General features: G+C 47.2%; 1 protein-coding gene across 9 annotated transcripts in view; it reads right to left on the bottom strand.

Moving 5' to 3' along the window:
- The window catches only part of Afg1l (AFG1 like ATPase), a 169726-nt gene that overhangs the window by 141073 nt on the left and 8362 nt on the right, over positions 1–20291 (bottom strand). For 8 of the 9 annotated variants that reach the window (XR_005497332.2, XR_010060756.1, XR_005497334.2 and 5 more), the window contains 1 exon segment: positions 6200–6423. Coding sequence is in view for 5 of the 9 variants with exons in the window: in NM_001037656.1 (NP_001032745.1) it covers positions 6200–6423 (224 nt within the window). In the remaining 4 variants the exon portion in view is untranslated. 9 annotated transcript variants of the gene reach the window in all.

Consider the following 20291-nt stretch of genomic DNA (forward strand, 5'->3'; position numbering starts at 1 on the left):
GAAACGCTTGATTCGGCTGTGTAAAAGTAATTCTAATTATAGTGATTTACATGAACTACTTATCATTTATGCCTAATTACTTCCCAGCACAATAACAATTATGCATACATTAAATGTGTTGGATTAACCTGGTTGTAAGTTTTATTTGGTAACAAAGTATCCGTGAGCTCCATTCTTCACAATCCATGGCTCCTGGGGCAAAGTCAATGCTCTGAACTCCTTCAAATGTTTACTACCGAAAGCATGGCCAAGTGAAGGAGGGACGTTCTATTTTAATATAATAGTGTAGACTTGAAGAGAAGAGAGGAGAGGAGAGAAGAGGAGAGGAGAGGGGAGGGGAGGAGAGGAGAGGGGAGGGGGTAGGGGGAGAGGCAGGAAGAAGAGGAGAGAGGAGAGGAGAAGAGAGGAGAAGAGAAGAGACAAGATGAGACGAGACAAGAAGAGGAAGAGGACCAAAATAGACCTTTAAACTTCTACATGGAGAACACACTTAAAGTTCTCAAAGTCATGCCACAAACATCATCTGGGAATTGAGAGCCCACCCACTCAGATTTCCCTCTATGACAACTAGTAGACTCGTGTTCCATTTCCCCCACTGTACTTAAGAGATAGATAGGTCTTTACAGTCTTCTAAAGTAAGGCTTTACACGTGTTTTTCTCAAACTCTATCAGATGTGTGGGTCTCAGGCTGGAAAGAGAGCTCATTCAGCAAAGAGTTTGTTATATGGTTCAAGTCCCCAGAGCCAACAGGCACTCCCTCCATGCCTGTAATGGTGGTGCAGGGGAAGTGGAAAAAGGACTGTCCCCAGGCTTGCTGGCCAATAGCCAACAGGCAAACCAGCTTCCGTTACAGATTTCTGAATAATAGATAGATAGATGGATAGATAGACAGACAGACAAACAGATAGACAGAGAGAGAGATATTCTCTAAATGAGTAAATAAGGTGGAAAGTTGCAGAACATGGTCCAAGAATAGTCATGGGAAGTGAATTCTGAGTGCTTGTGAGAAAACTCCAAGAAATCAAGAGTTTTTTTCAAAACTGCAGAATTGTTCCTTCAGATTGCCCATGACAGCTGACTATTGTCATGTGTTTATATGCCCCTTCAGAGAAACATGCCTTTGCCCCGCACTGCTTGTCTTTGTGATTGTACACTTTACCTTCAGAGTATAAACTGTCTGATGCTCTGAATAAGATTGGCTGCTGCCTGAGACTTTAGTCCTCATCTTTAGGCCCTGTTCTCCCAGAGAGAGACTAAGGAGGACAACCAAACGGTGACCTGGATCTTCCATACATGTGTGCAGGAACCGTCACACACAGAGAACAGGAGGGAAAGGAGCAGTGGGACCAGTGCACAGTATATCTGAACATTCGTGCTCTGTTCATCATGAGGAAAATTCAGGCATAGGTCTGCTTGCTTGGTTTTTCTCCATTGTTTGGGGTTCAACGTTGTTGTTGAGACAATATCTCACACAGCAGGCGGTCCAGGACAGACTGATCTAAAACAGACACAGCTCCTTCTGCCTGAGCACTGGGAATGCTACAGTAAGGCACAAAGTCTCTTTTTGGTTCTGGTTGTGTCTTATCGCAACATTCCTGAGGCAGGCTAACTTTTTGTAGAAACCTATTTTGCTGGATTGTGAAGGCTGCAAATCGAAACTGCACGGTGCTGTCTCTCACCACATGGTGAATGGCATCGTCCCAGAAGCACAGGAGAGGCGCAGATTACATAAGGAACGCTACGGCAGTAGGTGTGGCCTAGTTAGATGAGCACTGGACTTGCTTAGCGCGTCAGGATCAGAATTCTATGCCCAACAACATCTAACCAGGCACAAAAGACTACAATCCTAGCGCTCATCAGAAAGAAGAGGATCAGAAGCAAGCTCAGGGTTATCCTCAACAACATACGTGTTCAGGGCCAGCCTGTGCTAAGAGCCGTCTTGGGGTTGAGGATGTGGTTTCACTGCTAAAGTACAGAAGCAGGAGGCCCTGAGTTCGGATCCTACCACCCACATAAAAGGCACGGTCCAGAGGTGTACACCTGTGATTCCAGCACTGCGGTGGCAGAAGCACGGAGATCCTTGCTGGCTAGCCAGTCTAGCCGATCAGAGAGCTCCATAGTCAGTGAGAGACACTGTCTCAAAAACAGAGTGGAGGGCCAGCAAGATAGGTCGGGGGGTAAAGGTGGTACTGCCAACTCTGATAACCGGAGTGAAATGCCTAGAGCCCGTAACAGAAGGAAACAAAACCTCCTCTAGGGAGAACTTTGGTTTGGTGATGCTATGTGAACATGTTTTTTGTTTTAATCCCGGGTGTAGGATGTGGGGCTGCTTCGGTTTGCCCACAGCCGTTAACCATGATTGCCTCGTGGTCTAGGAGGGGTGTGATGTTTAACACCAGCTGCAGATAGTTTAACTCTGGGGACTTCGGAGAGGGAAGAGGTCGGGAGGGAAGTAATAGGGGAAGATAATAAAAGTTCAGATTTGACCTTCAGCCTAGATACTCACAGACAGACACACAGACACTCACAGACACTCACAGACAGACACAGACAGATACACAGACACTGACTAACAGACACACACACACAGACACACAGACACTCAGACACACAGATTCTCTCTCATACACACACACACACACACACACACACACACACACACACATACACACACACACCACAAATGTATATACAAAGGATCCTATTTCAAAAAACTGAAACAGAAAGCCTCAGGCAGTGGAAGGCTGGGCAGTCGAATGTGCCTTTGTAACTGGTGAGAGCAGCCTTAATCCTTGCCAAGGGGAGCACCTTGAAGACCTAAGGACCTCGCCAGTCCTGCCTCTCAAAAGCCCCACACTTCCCAATTCCCAGCAAACCACATCCATAGCTCATCGAGAATGGGATCAGTGAGTCCTTATAGAAGAGGACCAAGGGAGTCAGTCACCCTTCCACCAATGAGAACACAGATAGCAATCCACAGCAGTAGGAGGGCCTTCGCCAGTACCCATCGGCCAGCCGCCTTCACCATGAACTTCCAGCTTCTCAACTCCAAGAAGTGATGTCCTGTGTTTACACTCTCCCAGCTAAAGATATTTGTTGTAGCGGCCTAAGGTGCTGAAGATATGGACTGAGTGGATTGCAGCCAAGCCCGTGAGCCCAGTTAGAGTGGGAGTGCGTGTCCCTGTCTTCTCACGTGTGATCTTAGTTTCCAATATCTCCTTCTCATTGAGACACAAAAGCATCATTACTCCTTTCGATCAAACTGTATTAACTCAACGCAAGCCTCTCGTTTACATAAAAAGCAAGATGCTGGGGCTGGCGACATGGCCGAGTGGCTAAGAGCATCCTCTCTTCTACCCTGGTTTGACCGCCAAGACCACATGGTGGCTCTCTCCCTCCGGAACTGCGGTCCCAGGGGACCACGCCCCCTTCTTGCCTCCGAGGACATCCCATGCATGTGTGTGCAGACTTCCATGCAGGCAAAACACCCAAACTCATAACAAAATAAAAATACTTCTAAAGTAAGACCTTTTTCTCCCTTGCTTTTTGCAAGACGGGGTCTCACTACATAGCTGTGGCTGTTCTGAAACTTACTATGTAGACTATGCTGGCCTCTAACTCCCAGAGTTCCCCTGCCTCCATATCCTGAGTGCTGGGATTAAAGGTGTGCCAGTACGCCAGTATAAGAGATTTTTTTAACTTTTTTAAATTAATTTATTTATGTATATGAGTACACTGTGGCTGTGTTCAGACACACCAGAAGAGGGCATCGGATCCCATTACAGATGGTTGTGAGCCACCATGTGGTTGCTGGGAATTGAACTCAGGACCTCTGGAAGAGCAGCCAGTGCTCTTAGCCACTGAGCCATCTCTCCAGCACCATAAGAGATTTTGAACACTCAGAAGGGATTGTTTTTTTATATTTGTAGGGGTTTGCTTGTTCATATAATTTACAGTACTGGGGACAAAAGCCGGGGTCTCCACCATGCTAGGTGAGAGACTATCATGGATCTAGTACTCCACATCCTGCACAAGCATTTTAAAAGCTAAAATTACTGGCTGAGTGTGATGCTGCACACGTTTAATTAACTTAGGAGGTAGAGGCAAGCAGACCTCGCTAAGTTGAGAACAGGCTGAGCTACAAAGTAAGTTTGAGGCTAGCAGAGCTACGGAGTAAGACTGTGTCTTAAAAGATAAGAATATTCAATTTAAGTAAATAACTAATAATAAAATTACTTTCACTGGACTTTTCTCTTGTAAGTTTGTGTCATCGCCTGAGGGGTTTGTTTGCATTTTTAATGTGCAGGTGCGTGTCTGCATAAATGCACGCCATGTGCGAGAGGACAGCATGCCAGCCAGAAGAGGACATCAGATCCCCTAGAGCTGGAGTGACAGACATTTGTGAGCCCTTACGTGGGTTCTTTAGAAGAGCAGTGAGTACTTATAACCACTGAGCCATCTCTCAAGCCCCTCATCAGAGTTTTAAATGAACTATTAATACTATGTGTCACACGGTGCCTCCTTTCCTAAAGCCCTTACAGTGAAGGGATGGTTGGGTGATGGGAAGCAGCAAAATGGCGGCCAGTCAATTAGGGAAGGATAGTTTCTCAGGTGTACAGCTCCTCTTACTACTAAAGTGACGTCCTCTGATGATGCTGGCCTCTACAGCCGGAGAAGGTATGGGTTTCTTACTGAGCCGAATTTCAGCTAAGGCTCAAAGCAGAGGGAGACAGGAGGCAAATGCTCCATCCACCCCAGAAGCTCACATCCATGTGTGGATTATTTTAAAAGAAAAACTAGGCACCATAGCGTGTACCTCCCACTCAGTGGTTAGAGTGCCTATCCGTGTGCAGAGTCCAGGGCTTAATCCCCAGTGCCACCAGATGGGGAAAAAAACCTGTGTAAGAGTTTGAAGCCAGCATGGTCTACACAGCAAGATCCTATTGATTAATTAATTAACCAATCGATTAATAAGGAACAGGCAAAGGGAATTGGTAAGCGTGATCAAGGCAGAAAGTTGTTAGCTGGGTAAGAGAGTGCAGGGAAGGGTAGTAGGAAAAGCATCTGAAGGTTAGGGTTCAGTTAAGAGATCTCCCTCCCCGGGGATGAGGAATTTCCCAGGCAGCTACCACAGCAAGGTGCGTTAGAGCCTGTGGCTGTGCGTGGCTGAGCCTGACATGAATCCTCAGAAACATAAGGGTATACAGACGAAATCCACTTGCTGCCTGCTTCTTGCCCATAGAAGTTGAGGCTGGGGACTAGAAAAGTGACTCAGCGGTTAAGAGCACTGACCACTCTTACAGAGGACCCTGGTTCGGTTCCCAGCACCCACACAGCTGCTTACAGCCTTCCACAACCACAACTGTTGGGAACCCGACGCCCCCTTCTGGCCTCCTCAGGCATGTGGTGCGCAGACACACATGCCGACAAAAGCCTTGCTTTGTTTTCTTTTTTTAAGAAAAAGGTGGAAGAGGAGGGAAAGAAGAAATCCAGAGGAACTAAAGCACTCCATGCAACTGGGTTGTGGGACAACACCTTATGTTCCCTCTGGCCTGAGTGGACTCAGGAAAAGGGATCCAGAGAGAGCATTAGAGAAAGGACCAAAAATGGCTGAGTGCAATGCCAGGAGGTCTCAGCAGGAGGCAGGGGTAGGAAGTGTTGTCTCAGTCACAAGAAGGCAGTCAAACAATGGGACACCATGAGAGTCCCCAGGAGGCTTTCCGGAACCTGCCAAGGTGCCCCATAACCAAGGGCCAGCCGCACCTTCTGTTCAACCGCACCTTAGACAGCTGTTCACCCTACTCTTTCTCCTTTCTTCTGACCCACAGAAGTGGAGCAAAGCAGAGGAAGAGGGGAGAGGTGGTTCTCGTACACGCGTGCATGCACTCACGCACGCACGCACTACACCTCTCCGCCCCTGCCAGCTTCCAGGGTGAGGCTTGAGGACCAGGATAGGGATGGCGATGGGGTGGGGACAGGATGGGGATGGAGGAGTCGCACAGAAGCTTCACTTAGCCAGGGTTACAGGATGAATAATTACGAAGCTGCCTGGATAGGTGAAGGTAAGAGAACGCTAAGGAACATCAAAAGCAGGAACAGAGGTCCAGCCAAGTCTGTGAAAAACCTTCATGTGGTTTCAGGGCTGTCCCCCCTCCCCCACCCAGCACCATATCTACTTTAGAAAGTTCGAGAACCTCACCTTTGAAAAGAGCCCTCCTTCCTCTATGTTGTATCCTTTAAGGTCCTCCTGTAACTTCTGCAAACACTGAACGACTCTTCTTTGATGTTCATCGTTCTTCAGCTCCTGAGCTTTGATCAGAAAGTCGTAGTGGGCCAGAGGCCCGTGGCAAACAGCCAAAGCTCTCGAATGGGCCTCGGAAGCGGCTGTTGGGCGCACACCCTCCAATGTCTGGACTGTGTAGGCTATAAACAAAAACATGCAAGATCTTAGACTCCATTCACTCATTTCGACCACGTCTTGGGCGAGCAGTTGGACTCCTTACATAGCTCAGGATAGCCTTGACCTGCATATCCTCCTGCATTTATCTCCCAAGTGGGTGGACCACAGGCTACTTGGCCTGTCCCTGGTCCCTAGTTATTAAGAGTTCCGACAAAGGATCGCCTCGGAATTCTATGAGAAGAGCTGGAGAGGCGACCTGGTGGTAAGCGTGCAGACCAAAGCTCAGTTCCCAGCACCCACGCGGAGTGAGGGCCTCACAACTCCAGCTCCAGCTCCAGGAAAAAACTCTGTCGCCCTCTTCTGGCCTCGGAAGGTACTGCACTCAAGTGGCAAACCCACACACAGTTATATACACATAATTTTTCTAACATTTTAAAGGGAGCGGGGAAGGAAGCTGGGCAGTTAAGAGAAGTAACTGCTCTTTCAGAGGGTCAGTCTCCAGCATCCACATTGGGCAGCTCACAACGATCTGTAATTCGGGGAATCTAACATCCTCTGGCACAACGTGGTGCATATAAAGTAAAGGAAATAAATAAATAAATGGCTAGCTTCTGACTTGGATAGCTTTAAGACAGAGACGTTTGCCGAAAAGATGGAGCAAGCAGAAGACTGAATTTTCAACCCCATGCACAGAAAGAACTCTGGGGAGGGCAGGAGCCTAGAGGTTGAACTTCCTAAGTACTGCTATGTGAAGAGAGATCTGAGAGCTTCCGGGTCAGTGAGCACAGCTACATACGGAGACGGAGGCGTGCCTGCCCCGCGTGCTCGCTGGTTTTTCATGTCGCGGGGCTGTACCTTTATAACAAATGAGTCGTAAGCCTGAGTTGTGTGAGCTATTCTAGATAATTGCCAGAGATGAGGTGGGAAAGGTCATGGAAGCCCCTGAATCCACGGGCTGCCTGCCGGGCAGAGACGTGGGTACCGGGCCACCCCATTTGCAGCTGGCATAGGAAGGGGAGCCACACAGCGGCACTGGGGAATGTGCTCTTCAGTCCTGGTGCTCAGCGTCAGCATGGAATTGGTTCTTGGGCTTGCACCTGATACTGAAAGATCTCAGAAGCCTGGCGGTGGTGGTGGCGGTGGCGGCGACACTCACCTTTAATCCCAGCATTTAGGAGGCAGAGGCAGGCAGATCTCTGAGTTCAAGACCAGTCTGCTCTATAGAGTGAGTCTCGGAACAGCCAGGGCTACACAGAGAGACCCTGTCTCAGAAAACAAACAATTCCGACTCTCACAATCAGAGGAGAATGCTTTTTTCATTCTCTTAATTTTCTGAAGTTTAACCAAATTAAAAAAACTCAAAGCAATACCACTTTCTTTCCCTCTTTCCTGCAATCCTCTCCCCTTTCTCAGTTCCATGGCCATTCCATGGCCGTTCCCTGGTCCCCTTCGTCACACGATGTGCTTGCTCAGACTCTCCTTAGGTTGTGGCCGGGTCCCCTTACTCTGCTTACTGCCATCACACTGATCTAGGACACCTTCCACCAACCCAAGTGTGACTCCATCAACACACAAAGCTGCAACCTATCCAAAGGCCTTAATTGGCTTCCTCTGCGACTCTAGAATCAGGCAGCACAGCACGCCAAGAAATTCAGTCCACGTTCCAGCGAGCTAGGCGGAGGTTAGTTTCATAGCATGCTGAGGAAACCAGGAACAAAAGCAAAAGCAATCTGCTATAAGCTTTGATATCCTGTTTAATGAGTGATTTTCATATTCCCACTTTTTTTTTATATACACAGAAATCTTCCATTCAGTTTAGGGCCAGTGAGAAGACTTGAGGGTCAAGGCACTTTCTTACAAGCTGATGCCCTGAGCTTGACCCCTAGAGCCCTCATATAGGTAGAAGGTGGGCTGTCCTCTGACCTTCACATACAGGCTGTGGCATGTACACACCCACACATGCACATCATACACATACATAACAATAACTTAAAATATTTATTTACTTTACATATATGAGTATACTGTAGCAGTCCTCAGACACATCAGAAAAGGGCGTCAGATCCTATTACAGATGGTTGTGAGCCACCATGTGGTTGCTGGGATTTGAACTCAGGACCTCTGGAAGAGCAGTCAGTGCTTTTAACTGCTGAGCCATCTGTCCAGATTCATAAATAAAATTTAAAATCCTCAATTCATTAAAGAAAAGTGGGAAAAAAAGGAGCACACCTATACCCACATAACTCACATTTCCCAACAGACCCCTGGCCATTTCCCCACCTTTTGGGATCACATTAAGTAAAACGGCAAGTAAAGGTTAACACGGAAGGACTGAGATAGCAATTGACTGTTTCCACAACTGGCTCTTAACAACAATTGGAGTGACTGAAGGAAGGAGAGGGAGCGGGATGGGGGTTGTATCATCATCATCATGCCCAGAAAAGTAAAGGGTGATACTCTACAAACAATGCTGTTTCACTGAATATCTACTTCCTTTCATCCAATCAGAAATTCTAGTATATGCTAGGCAGCAGGTACCTATATGACCATCACCATAAAAACCTTATGCTGGGCCAGCAAGATGGCTCACCCAGCAAAAGCACTTGCCACCAATCCTGATGATGTGCTTCTAATCCCTAGAGCCTGCTTAGCAGGCGGAGAGAGAGAACCCACTTTCACAAGCTGTCCTCTGACCTACACACATGTGCCTGGAACTAACTCAGTAGAACAAGGTGGCTGTGAACTCAGGAATCGCCTGCCTCGGCCTCTGCCTGTCTCCTTAGTGGTGGATCAAAAGTGCACACAACCACGCCACACTGGATACATTTCAATCTTCTGTATACCTTTTCGATTATCTCGTTCGTTCCTCACTAACAGCCGCTGTGCTATCTCATCAGCTTCCCTCCGTACTGCCTACCAGTTGTGTTTTCGCTCTTCTGTCTTTGTATTTGTTTGAGACAGTCTCCCTGTGTAGCTTGTGCTGTCCTCTAACTCACAGCCCCTCCTTCTCTCTGTCCTCTCCATTCTGGGACTATCCATGTGTGTCGCCACACCAGGCTTTCTCCTCAATTTTTTTTCTTATCACTCAACTCTTAATTTATTTTTAAAACATCAAAATTAACAAAAGCGTCCGGAGCCCCATTCTGGGACATATGCCCTCCTCCCTTCCTGTCACAACTCAACCTCTGGAGCCTTTCCCGGCCACAGGTCATGCCCTGCTCACTCTCAGCCTAGGATAACAGGCCTCGATGAGATGGCTCCTGACAAGGCCTCATCGCTGCCAAACTCAGGAGCAGCAACTTGGTCTTCCTGTCCCCGTCCACGTGTGTAAAAGATTTCACTTCCGAAGGCCATGCACTGGAAAGCCTGGAGACAAGACACCCTGTGTCGCTCGCAACTTAGCCCTCTTCACTGCTTGTCTTGTTTCTTGGTGATTCCTTAGTACTCTATACATTCTTCTCTTTTCAAAAAAGAAACCGAAGGTGAACCGAGGAAGAGGCGTTTGCTCAGCCAGTCAGCAGCCGTGGAGAGACTCTCGCTGCAAGATGCCCAAGGCTGAGATTGGCCAGCCCAGCCCTGGAGAGCAGCTGTATAAACCAAAATACAAAAGACTCTTCCAAAGCCGCTCTAAATTAAATCTGCTACTACATCAGTAGACTCAAATTATGTGATGCTGCTACCATATTATTTTGATTTGTATTAATTTGTCTTATTGTACTCCAAATGGACAGTGGGAAAAATGCCTTCTGAGGTTCCATACGCTAATCTACCAACAAAAGTGGGAGATTTTAGAAGCCCAGAAGTCCATGTTGTTCTTCCTAACACCTCAATGTTGTATCTTATGTCAAACTTTCTGCAAACCAAGCTTCTGGGAGACTGTGCTATGCACATAGCCCACTGGCTGTACAACTTAGTCAGGGCTGGATGTAGTGGTGCACGCCTGTTGTCCCAGCTACATGGTGGGGCGGTGAGGTGTGTGTGTGTGTGTGTGTGTGTGTGTGTGCGTGTGTGTGTGTGTGTACATGTGTGTGTATGTGTATACATGTGTATGTACATGTGTGTCTATGTGTGTGTGTCTATGTGTGTGTGTATACATGTGTGTGTATGTGTGTGTGTACGTGTGTGTGTCTATGTGTGTGTCTATGTGTGTGTTGTGCTGTGTTGAGTGTATGTGTGTGCATCTGTGTGTGCATCTGTTTTGTGTTGAATGTGAGCATGAGTGTGCCCCATCACACATGTCACCTCCCAGAGTTGGTCCTTGCTCTCCCCCTCTGATTTCTGTGGCTGTGCTGTATGTTCCAGACCGGCTTTTTCCTGGCCTCACCATTGCAAGGCAGGCATCCTGGGGTAGCAGCAGGCACATGGCCCCTGGGAATCAGACTTGTGCGCTCGGTCATGTGTGGCTAACTCTTTTCCCTACTGAGACATTTCCAGAGACTTCAGCCCTAATAGAATGGCTGAGGGTTCAAGGCTAGGCTGGGCCACAAAGTGAAATCCTGTCTCGAAGAGAAGGGGGAGAGAAGTAAGGGAGTCATTATCAGGACAGTCTGAAAAGCATCAAAAGTTAATGCTCCTCAAAGTCTGAGGCACAAGTTCAAGACCACTGGGCTACACAGTGAGATCTCCTTCCCTTCCTAATACCCTGAAGAAACACAAAATCAGCAGATTAAGAGGGGTTTGCATGGATGCCGTAAACACCAAATGCCCGCTGATCACTTCAGCAGGGTTAGGTTTTCTTTTCACAGTGGATTCCAAGCCAGGCACATGGTATTCCCTGTACCTGGGTAAGTGGAGGCAGGATGGTCAGACCAGTGTAGACTCCAAGACTCCAGCTCAAAAACAAGTTTTAAAGAATCAAAATTGGGAGTCATATTAAAATTCAAGGCCTAAGTCGCTGGTCAGCAAGGCCCTGGACTCAATCCCCAACAGCAACATAAAAATGTTTAATTTTTTTTTTCAAAAAGAACATGTCTGATGCAATTCTGAAGGTTAAAGGAAGGGAAGCCAGCATTAACAGTCACCGCTAAAGCCATGAAACTGCACTTTCCTTCTATTATCTGACTTTTGGAAACAAACAAACAACAAAAACAACAACAAAACTGAAGGAGGCAGTTTCTCCTCACAGGGGTAACTAAAGTAACTGAAGAGGGCGGTGATGGTTTGTATGTGCTAGGCCCAGGGAGTGGCACTGTTGGGAGGTGTGGCCTTGTTGGAGGAGATGTGGCCCTGTTGGAGTAGGTGTGGCCCTGTTGGAGTAGGTGTGGCCTTGTTGGAGCAGGTGTGTCACTGTGGGTGTGAGCTTAAGACCCTCCTTCTAGCTGCCTGGAAGCCAGTATTCTGCTAGCAGCCTTCAGATGAAGACGTAGAACTCTCAGCTTCTCCAGGACCATACCTGCCTGGACACTGCCATGCTTCCTACCATGATGATCATGGACTGAACCTCTGAACCTGTAAGCCAGCCCCAATTAAATGTTGTCCTTATGAGACTCGTCGTGGTCATGGTGTCTGCTCACGGTAGTAAAACCTTAACTAAGAGAGGCAGGAAAGCAGAAGTCTAGCCAGGATGCAGAGGGAAAGTTTGGGAAGCTTGTTGAGCCAACACCTCATTAAAACCACCAAGACAGGGCTGGAGAGATGGCTCAGTGGTTAAGAGCACCGACTACTCTTCCAGAGGTCCTGAGTTCAAATCCCAGCAACCACATGGTGGCTCACAACCATCTGTAATAAGATCTGATGCCCTTTTCTGGGGTGTCTGAAGACAGCTGCAGTGTACTCATATACATAAAATAAATAAATCTTAAACAAAAAAAACAAAAAAAAAAAAAAAACCCTACCATGACAGACACAACAGACTATACTCGGGTTGGTCACGGCCAGGTCACAGACAGGAAACCAAGACTCAAATGCAGACCTCTCAGGCCCTCCTCCTTAATCTTCCTGGTCAGTCAGTGCCTGGATGTCCGTTCTGTTCTCCATGCTGGAATTCTGCCCTCCAACATGGTAGGGTCATGGGTCATCATGGTGCTGGCAAAATTCTTCCAACACCGCTGCTCTGGCTAAACACCCTAAGTCAAAGGCTCAGAGAAAGTCTTCCTGCGTGCGTCTACAAGCCCTTGTGTTTCACACAGCTGACCTGAAGGAATTGTGAGGGTAATTAGACTTGCATACAATTACACTTGTCAAATATAGTATACAGACACTAGATGAAGACAGAAAGGTAGAGTCCTCCGCTACGACCTCCGCTACGACCTCCGCTATGAAGCTGACACCCAGTTAAGTCAGATCACAAAGGAAACGCAAAGTCGCAGTGGCTACAACAAATGGATGAACCTACTGACACGGAATTTAACCACGGTGCGCTTAGGTTTAAAATGTTAGCTGGGGGGCTGGGGATTTAGCTCAGTGGTAGAGCACTTGCCTAGCAAGCACAAGGCCCTGGGTTCGGTCCCCAGCTCCGAAAAAAAGAAAAAAAAAAAAAAGAAAAAAAAAAAGTAAAATGTTAGCTGGGAGCCGGGTGTGGAACACGTCAGAGGCTGGGGCAGGGGGGTTGCCACAATCCTGAGACCAACCTGAGCCACGCAGCAAGACAGTCTCAAGAATGAGAACGACTTCGCTGGACATGCTAGCGTCCTGTGTCACCTCAGCATCTTAGCTGCCAAGGCAGAAGAACTGCACATCTGAGAGCGGCCTGGCTACCCTGCCAGACCCTGTCTCAAAAAACTCCTTAACTGGGGTTGGGGATTTAGCTCAGTGGTAGAGCGCTTGCCTAGGAAGCGCAAGGCCCTGGGTTCGGTCCCCAGATCAAAAAAAAAAAAAAAAGAAAAAGAAAAACCTTAACGGTCTGTAAAAGGATCAACCAAATAATAAAATAATGAAAAATGAAAATAAAAAACCATTGAACAGAGGAGCTCATGAAGCAGTAAAGAACTGGAGGAAGGCAGCGTCTACGATACAAAACTCTGTGCACAACACAACACTGCAAATGCCATCCTATGGAGCTAAACGGCCTGTAACTGCGCTCTCAGAAACGCAGATGGACAGAGTCTGACAAAACACTGCCCTTAGCGAGGGAAGGGCGGAGCCGTGAGATCACAGAGCCAAAGATAGCAGCCTAGATCAGGAAGTTAAGGAACGGTGAGCGGAAATGACACTTCCCTTGGGATCTAAAGGACAGAAAGAGTTCAGCCAGGGGAAGGAAGGGAGGTGGCACAACAGCAGGCCAGGAGGCTCTAGTGCATGTGTGAGCTCGAACCCAGTTCGGCGTGGCTCTGCAAAGTGGAGGGAGGTGCCAGGGACTGAGAGTGGGAGCCTATCTCAAAGATGAAGGAAAAAGAAAGTCTAAGTAGTGATACTAATCAACATGCAAGGTCTTTATGAAAATCTTTCACAAAGGCATAAGCAAAATATGAGAGAAGCATGTTATAAGAAGAAAAGATAAAATGTTATAAATTACCAATTATTCCCAATTAATTCACAAAATAAGTATTTCCCCAAATCCTAACCTAAAGCCCTTAGAAGATAATGGAGGCGGGGCTGTGGAGATGGCTCCGTTGGTGAAGTGCCAGCCAGCCAGCCAAGCTTGAGGCCCTCAGTCAGGACCCCAGCACCACCCACAGTGCAGACTGCAACCCCAGCATGGGAGGCAGAGCCAACTGACCCCTAGAACTCACGGCCAGCCAGTCTAGCCAATCAATGAGCTGTCTCGAAAACCAAGGCAGAGAGGAAAGGGAGAAGACTGGACAGAACCTATGTCCTCCCCCTCACAAGAACAGGTACGTGCGACACAAGCACGAATGCTCACCATACCCAGAAATAAAGCGACAGTAGGCTCCTGACTCCCAAAACTGGGAATGAACGTGAAATGCCCCAATAGATAGAGCCATTTCCCTGCACTTGGGAGTGGGAGGCAGCTAGAGGACCTCGGTTCAAGGTCACCATCAGCTACAAACTAGAGTTGTATAGCAGCTTGGGATACAGCAGACTATCTCCGTCCTCTGCCTCCTCAGAAAAACAAAACAAAGCCAAATAAACAAACAAAAAGCAAAAACAGTGAACGAGCCATGGCTGGGACAGATATTCCAAAGAGAAATGGAATAAATCAATCTTTTGAATTTTTTTTAAAGATTGATTTATTTATTATATATATACGTACACTGTAGCTGTCTTCCCACACACTAGAAGAGGGCATCAGATCCCATTACAGATGGTTGTGAACCGCCATGTGGTTGTCAGGATTTGAACTCAGGACCTCTGGAAGAGCAGTCAGTGCTCTTAACCACTGAGCCATCTCTCCAGCCCGAATTTTTTAAACTAAAAGTAAGAGGACAACTTTTGGCAGTCCGGTCTCTCCTTCCAGCCTGAGTCCCAGGGATAGCTCAGGTGACTGGGCTTGGGGCAAGCACTCTACCCACCGAACAGCTCAGATGGAAAATCTCACTGCTGGTATTATTATTATTATTATTATTATTATTATTATTATTATCATTATTATTATTATTTTGTCACTCCATTGGTAAGTACCCGTTTGTCATCCATTTTAAGAAGATATCTGTATAACTCTCTATTTATCAAGTATCTACAGTGCCCTAGTGGGGGCAGAAAGTCATCTGTTGAGTGGGAGAAGCTCGCTCTGGGAGGCAACAGACCTCAACAACTAACATCTAGAAACTGAAAAACGAAAGACTTTAACTTAGATTATATTACACACCAGAATTCCTGCCAGGTGGTTTGCTGGGGGCGGCTTGCTCGTTCTGGGATGGGGCTGTACACAGCCAGACTGACCTCAAACTCAATCTGCGCTAAGGACAGCCGTAAACTGCTCACTCTCCCGCCACCTCCCAAGTGTTGCCATTATAAATCCACGCCGCCACATCCAGATTTACTGTAAATATTCTTAAGTCAAAACAAATAACCAGGCGTATAAGGCTTTAGTCGGGAGGGGTGTGTGGACTGCAGGGCTTGCTCCGCCCACGCCCAGCTTATGGATCACCGTGGCCACTTTCCTGCCACAACAGAGACCACAAAAGTGTGTTCTGCTAGACAGAAAGTGTGGTTCTATGTAGTTTGCTCTTTCTCTTCCGATCAAAGATTGAGAAGTTTTCTCTGCAGACCCCTAAGAGAGACGGGGTCTACTGAGCCTTCAGTTTCTCGGCTGATTACGGTCGGCTCCTCGGCACTGGAGGGAGCGGGACTGAGGCACACAGCAAGCTCTGAGACTACAGACTAAAGACCTGAGCTTCGAACCCAGGAACGTGTTGTCTTCAGCGGGGAGTAAAGGTGACCTCAGACCTTTCGGAGTTTTCTATCTACAACAAAACTGAACCAGGGAGCTGTACCAAGGCTGGTGTTGTGACACCTGAAATCCCAGCGCCCCACAGGTGAAGGTCAGAGGATCACAAATTCTAAAACAACCAGGGCTACATGGCGAGAGCCTACAGGTAGAGAGAAAGAGGGGGTAGAGGGCCCGAGGGGAGGGGTAGACAAAGCAAAACCTTCGTCACAGAAGTCTATTCGAGTGTCTATTAAGCAGAAGCAAACTAAGTATGGGGTTGATGTCAACCAACCTCGCCCATACACGCTATCATTCCCAGCCGGGAAGAGCACCGCACCTGTACTTAGGATTCTGCAAGCCAGTGACTTCTTCGAAGAGCCAGAACAATGCAAACCAGAGCCAGAGTAGCCTGCATCAGCTTGGCGTCTGACCTGCCATGTGTCTGACTATTCAGATAGCGTCTGAGGCCTGAAGCAGAGATCTCCCCTCTGCTGTAACCATCCGGCTGTGGTGGTTTGAATGATGGTCCCCACGGATTTAAATGTTTGACCTCACTTAGAGGAAACACTTGGGAGGGGTTAGGTGTGGCCTTGTTGGAGAAGGTGTGCCACTGGGGGTGGGCTTGGAGGTTTCAAAAACCCACCCCATTCCCAGCCTCTCCCCCCTCCCCTTCCTCCTCCCCTCCCCCTCACCCCTCACCTCTCCCCTCCCCCTCCTCTATCCTTTCCCCTCCCTCCGCTCTCTCCCCTCCCCTTCCCCCTCCCCTCCCTCTCTTCTCCCCCCCCCCACTCTTCTCCCCTCTCTCTCCCTTTCCCCTCCCTCCCTTGCACAGTAGCTGAGCCACTGCTCCAGAGCCAGGCCTGCTACCTAAAACGAGACGCTTTCTTTTCTCGGTCACCTCGATCACGCGGTGTTGTCACAGCAAGCAAGGGTAACTAAAACATTGCCTGATTATAAAATGCTGGTTTGTGAGAAGGGAGAGGCTGAGTTCCAAGTAAAATGAAGGGCCTGATATGTCCCCACTTTCCAATAATGAAGTATTTAAAAGCACCTTGATTTACCCATGACTTTCTTCTGTAACTATAAAGACGACATCGTGGACACCATTGGAATGTGGTGTTTGGGACAGTTCCTGTAACTAGGAATCATTCCACTCCTAGTTATAAATTCAACAGAGACTGTATTTCTATAACTAAACATATACACAGACATATTCACAGCAGTATCAGAACTGTTAGCTATAAATTGTAAAATACCCCAGTACCTAAAAATGTACAATGGATTTAAAACTGTAGTATTGAGGACAGAAGAAGCAGCTCAAGGGTTAAGAGCACTTGTGATGGCTTGCCAACATATGCAACTCTAGTTCTGAGGGCTCCAACAGCCTCTTCTGACTTCCGAGGGCACGAGGTGTGCACGTGGTGCACATACATTCATGCAAACCAAACACTCATGCACATAAAATAAAATCAATCTGAAAGTAAATTAGCATTAGGAATTAGAGGCTTAGACTAATACTAGAATGTTCGCCTAACACATCTAAGGCTCTGGGTTTGATCCCCAGTATAATAAAAGGGGGAAAAAGTTGTTTGCTAGGCACACCTATGTGGATCCCTATGTCCTAGCAACTAATGAGGTCAAGGCAGGAGAATTGCTTGAGTCTAAGAATTTGAAATCCACCTAGGTGATCAAAAAACAAAAACAAAAATGAGCCCAAAAAAAACAACAAACACCTGGGTTTGGGGTACAGGCCTATAACCCCAACATTCAGGAAGTTGAGTCAGGAAGACCAATAGAAGTTCTAGGGCAGCCTTGTCTACATAACTAGTTTCAGGGTAGCCAGGACAACAGAGAGAATGTCTCTATCTCAAAACACAAACTGAAACAGAATACCCACCACGAAACCAACAAAACCTGTGGTAGTCACAATCAGGTCGTATTCAGAGAGAGCACGATAGATGGCTACACCGGAGGAAAACTACAGTTCTGGATTTCTCCAGTGAACATTACCTACGTGGAGTCTCACTGAGTGTTCAGGGGAGTAATCCAGTTGGATTTCTACTTTAGTTTGCTTTCTATCGCTGTGATAAAACACTGACCAAATAACTTCAGGAGGAAAGGGATTTATTTGGCCTATGGGTCCCAGTCAGAGTCCACCATCAAGGGAAGTCAGAGCAGGACCTAAGTGGAGGCCACAGAGGATGCTGCTGGCTGGCTCGCTTCTTTGGTTAGCCCAGGACCACCTGCCTCAGGATGATGCCTCCCAGGGTGGTATAAGCCCTCCTTCATCAATTAGTGATTTAAAATATGCCCCAGAGACATAACCACAGGTCAAGGTAATGATGCTTCCTTCTTCCCAAGCCTCTCTAGTTTGTGTCAAATTGACCAGATAGTACATACATCAGAAACAGACAAACGTATAGTAATATAACCACCCAGTCGTCAAATGTGCCTGGGACAGGGTTGATAACAATCAAAGCCCCAGGGTGCATAAATGTTCTGTTTCTTTTGCTGAAAGCCGCAGGTGGCAGTATATGCCTATGTACAGCACTGAGAAAGCTGACACAGGAAGGTCACTGGGAGTTCAAGGATAACCACAACATAGTGCGTTTCAGCCAAGTGCATAGACATAGCAAGGCTCTCCAAGGATAATCTCAGAAACACTGAACTAGGATTAGCTCCCGGGCTGGAGAGATGGTTTGGCGGTTAAGAGCACCGACTGCGGGGCTGGGGATTTAGCTCAGTGGTAGAGCGCTTACCTAGGAAGCGCAAGGCCCTGGGTTCGGTCCCCAGCTCCAAAAAAAAAAAAAAAAAAAAGAGCACCGACTGCTCTTCCAGAAGTCCTGAGTTCAATTCCCAGCAACCACATGGTGGCTCACAACCATCTGTAATGAGATCTGGTGCCCTCTGTAGGTATGTGCCTGAAGACAGCTACAGTGTACTCATATAAATAAAAAAAAATCTTTAAAAAAAAAGATTGGCTCCACTGTGACCCAAGAACTGGATACTGGGGAGGCTAAGGTAACAGAATCACTGTTATGTCCCAGAACAGGCTAGGCCAGAGCAGCCTCGTCTCGACACTGAGAACGCTACCTTCTAGAATGCAGCCCCTGCATCAGTGGATCCCTGTGCCACAGTAACTCTGAGCATTCTCTGGAATCCAAGCAGCATCACCTGAACTAGAGTACTCACTGACCGAGAGCCTCCGTCCCTGGAGTCAGTGTCAGAGGCTCCGTTACTGACAGCACGGGCAGGCATTCCTGACAGCTCTCAATGCACTGCCTCATAATCGCTCTCTGAGCCTCACTGAGGAAGAACAAGGAAGACATAAGCCGAATCAGCCCCACTTCAACAAAGCGGAAATAGACGCAGAATGGAATCAAAATGGCAGTCAGATCTCTCCAGGTCACCTGGGATCACATACGCCCACTGGTCCCAAGACAGAACTAATGGAAAATTCTTCAAAATCCCAGTTGGGGAAGGAAGAAGCGCCACTTCTTCACAGAGGGGAACAAACACTTGCCTAGTTAAATGGATCGAAACCCTATAAGGCATTTCGACGTCTAGTTTAAAATGTTTACCCAACTGCTGGGAGAAAAAAATGCACAATCAGGAAAAACACATTTAATATTTCTAAAGGGCTGGATTAAAATTTCAGCTGTAAACTTCATTACTGTAATTAGATTTTTAATGCATATTTATTAAACATCATTCAAATACTGTGTACAAATTATTCCTGAGTTATTTGCACGTTTGTGTTGATTCTGGCAAACTGTCAATGGTAGCCACTGACCGGCGATGTCCTGTTACAGAGGCGAAGCTTATCCTGGGGTCGGAGGCAACTCCTTTCTGCTCTGCCGAGCTCTAATCATACCCAAAAGATAAACATTCTGCTTCTTTTTTTGAGAAATGAAACGGTCACAAAGGACTCAGAAAGTCAAGCCTCCCGGGTGACATTGAAGACCCGCGTTTGATTTGGTGAGGAGTAAACAGGGTGCAGAATAAAGAAAATCAAATCTTAATTAAACTCTTTCTCTAGAAAAACAACATAAGCCGTCATCAGGGAGTGCAACGCACGGTGATTTACTTTATTTATAAAAGGCTGATTTAGGGGCTTTAAAAGGGTGCTTTTGATTTAAATGGAAAAATTATGAAAATTAAAACTAAGCGCTTCCCAGTTACCATTCTCTCCCTTTAGAAGGCAGTTAATCTTAAATGTGCCGATGTGTATGATGTGGCGGGGGAGGGGGGAGGGGGAGTACTTTAAATCTCATAACAAATCAGTAAAATAGAGCCTAAAAATCTGAATAAAACCATTGTGAAGTAATCAGAGGCATGGCCCAGCACGCTGTGGAACTTCTCAGTATTCACTGTGCTCACATCATTTGATAATGAGGACTAAGAGATCTCCTTTCTTTCAAATTATAAAGAAAATGATTGATCCCTTCGTCCTGTTGTTTAATTGAGGCAGGGTCTCAGGCAACCCAGCCGGGCCTCGAACTCACTTCGTGGCTGACTCTAACCTTGAACTTCTGATCCCACCACCCCCACCCTCTGAGTGCTGGGGTTAAACGGAGTCCGCTGGGGTTACATATACAATGTAAGGTACTGGATAACCCG

This window comes from Rattus norvegicus, chromosome 20 (genome assembly GCF_036323735.1).
Source record: "Rattus norvegicus strain BN/NHsdMcwi chromosome 20, GRCr8, whole genome shotgun sequence".
Taxonomy (NCBI): domain Eukaryota; kingdom Metazoa; phylum Chordata; class Mammalia; order Rodentia; family Muridae; genus Rattus; species Rattus norvegicus.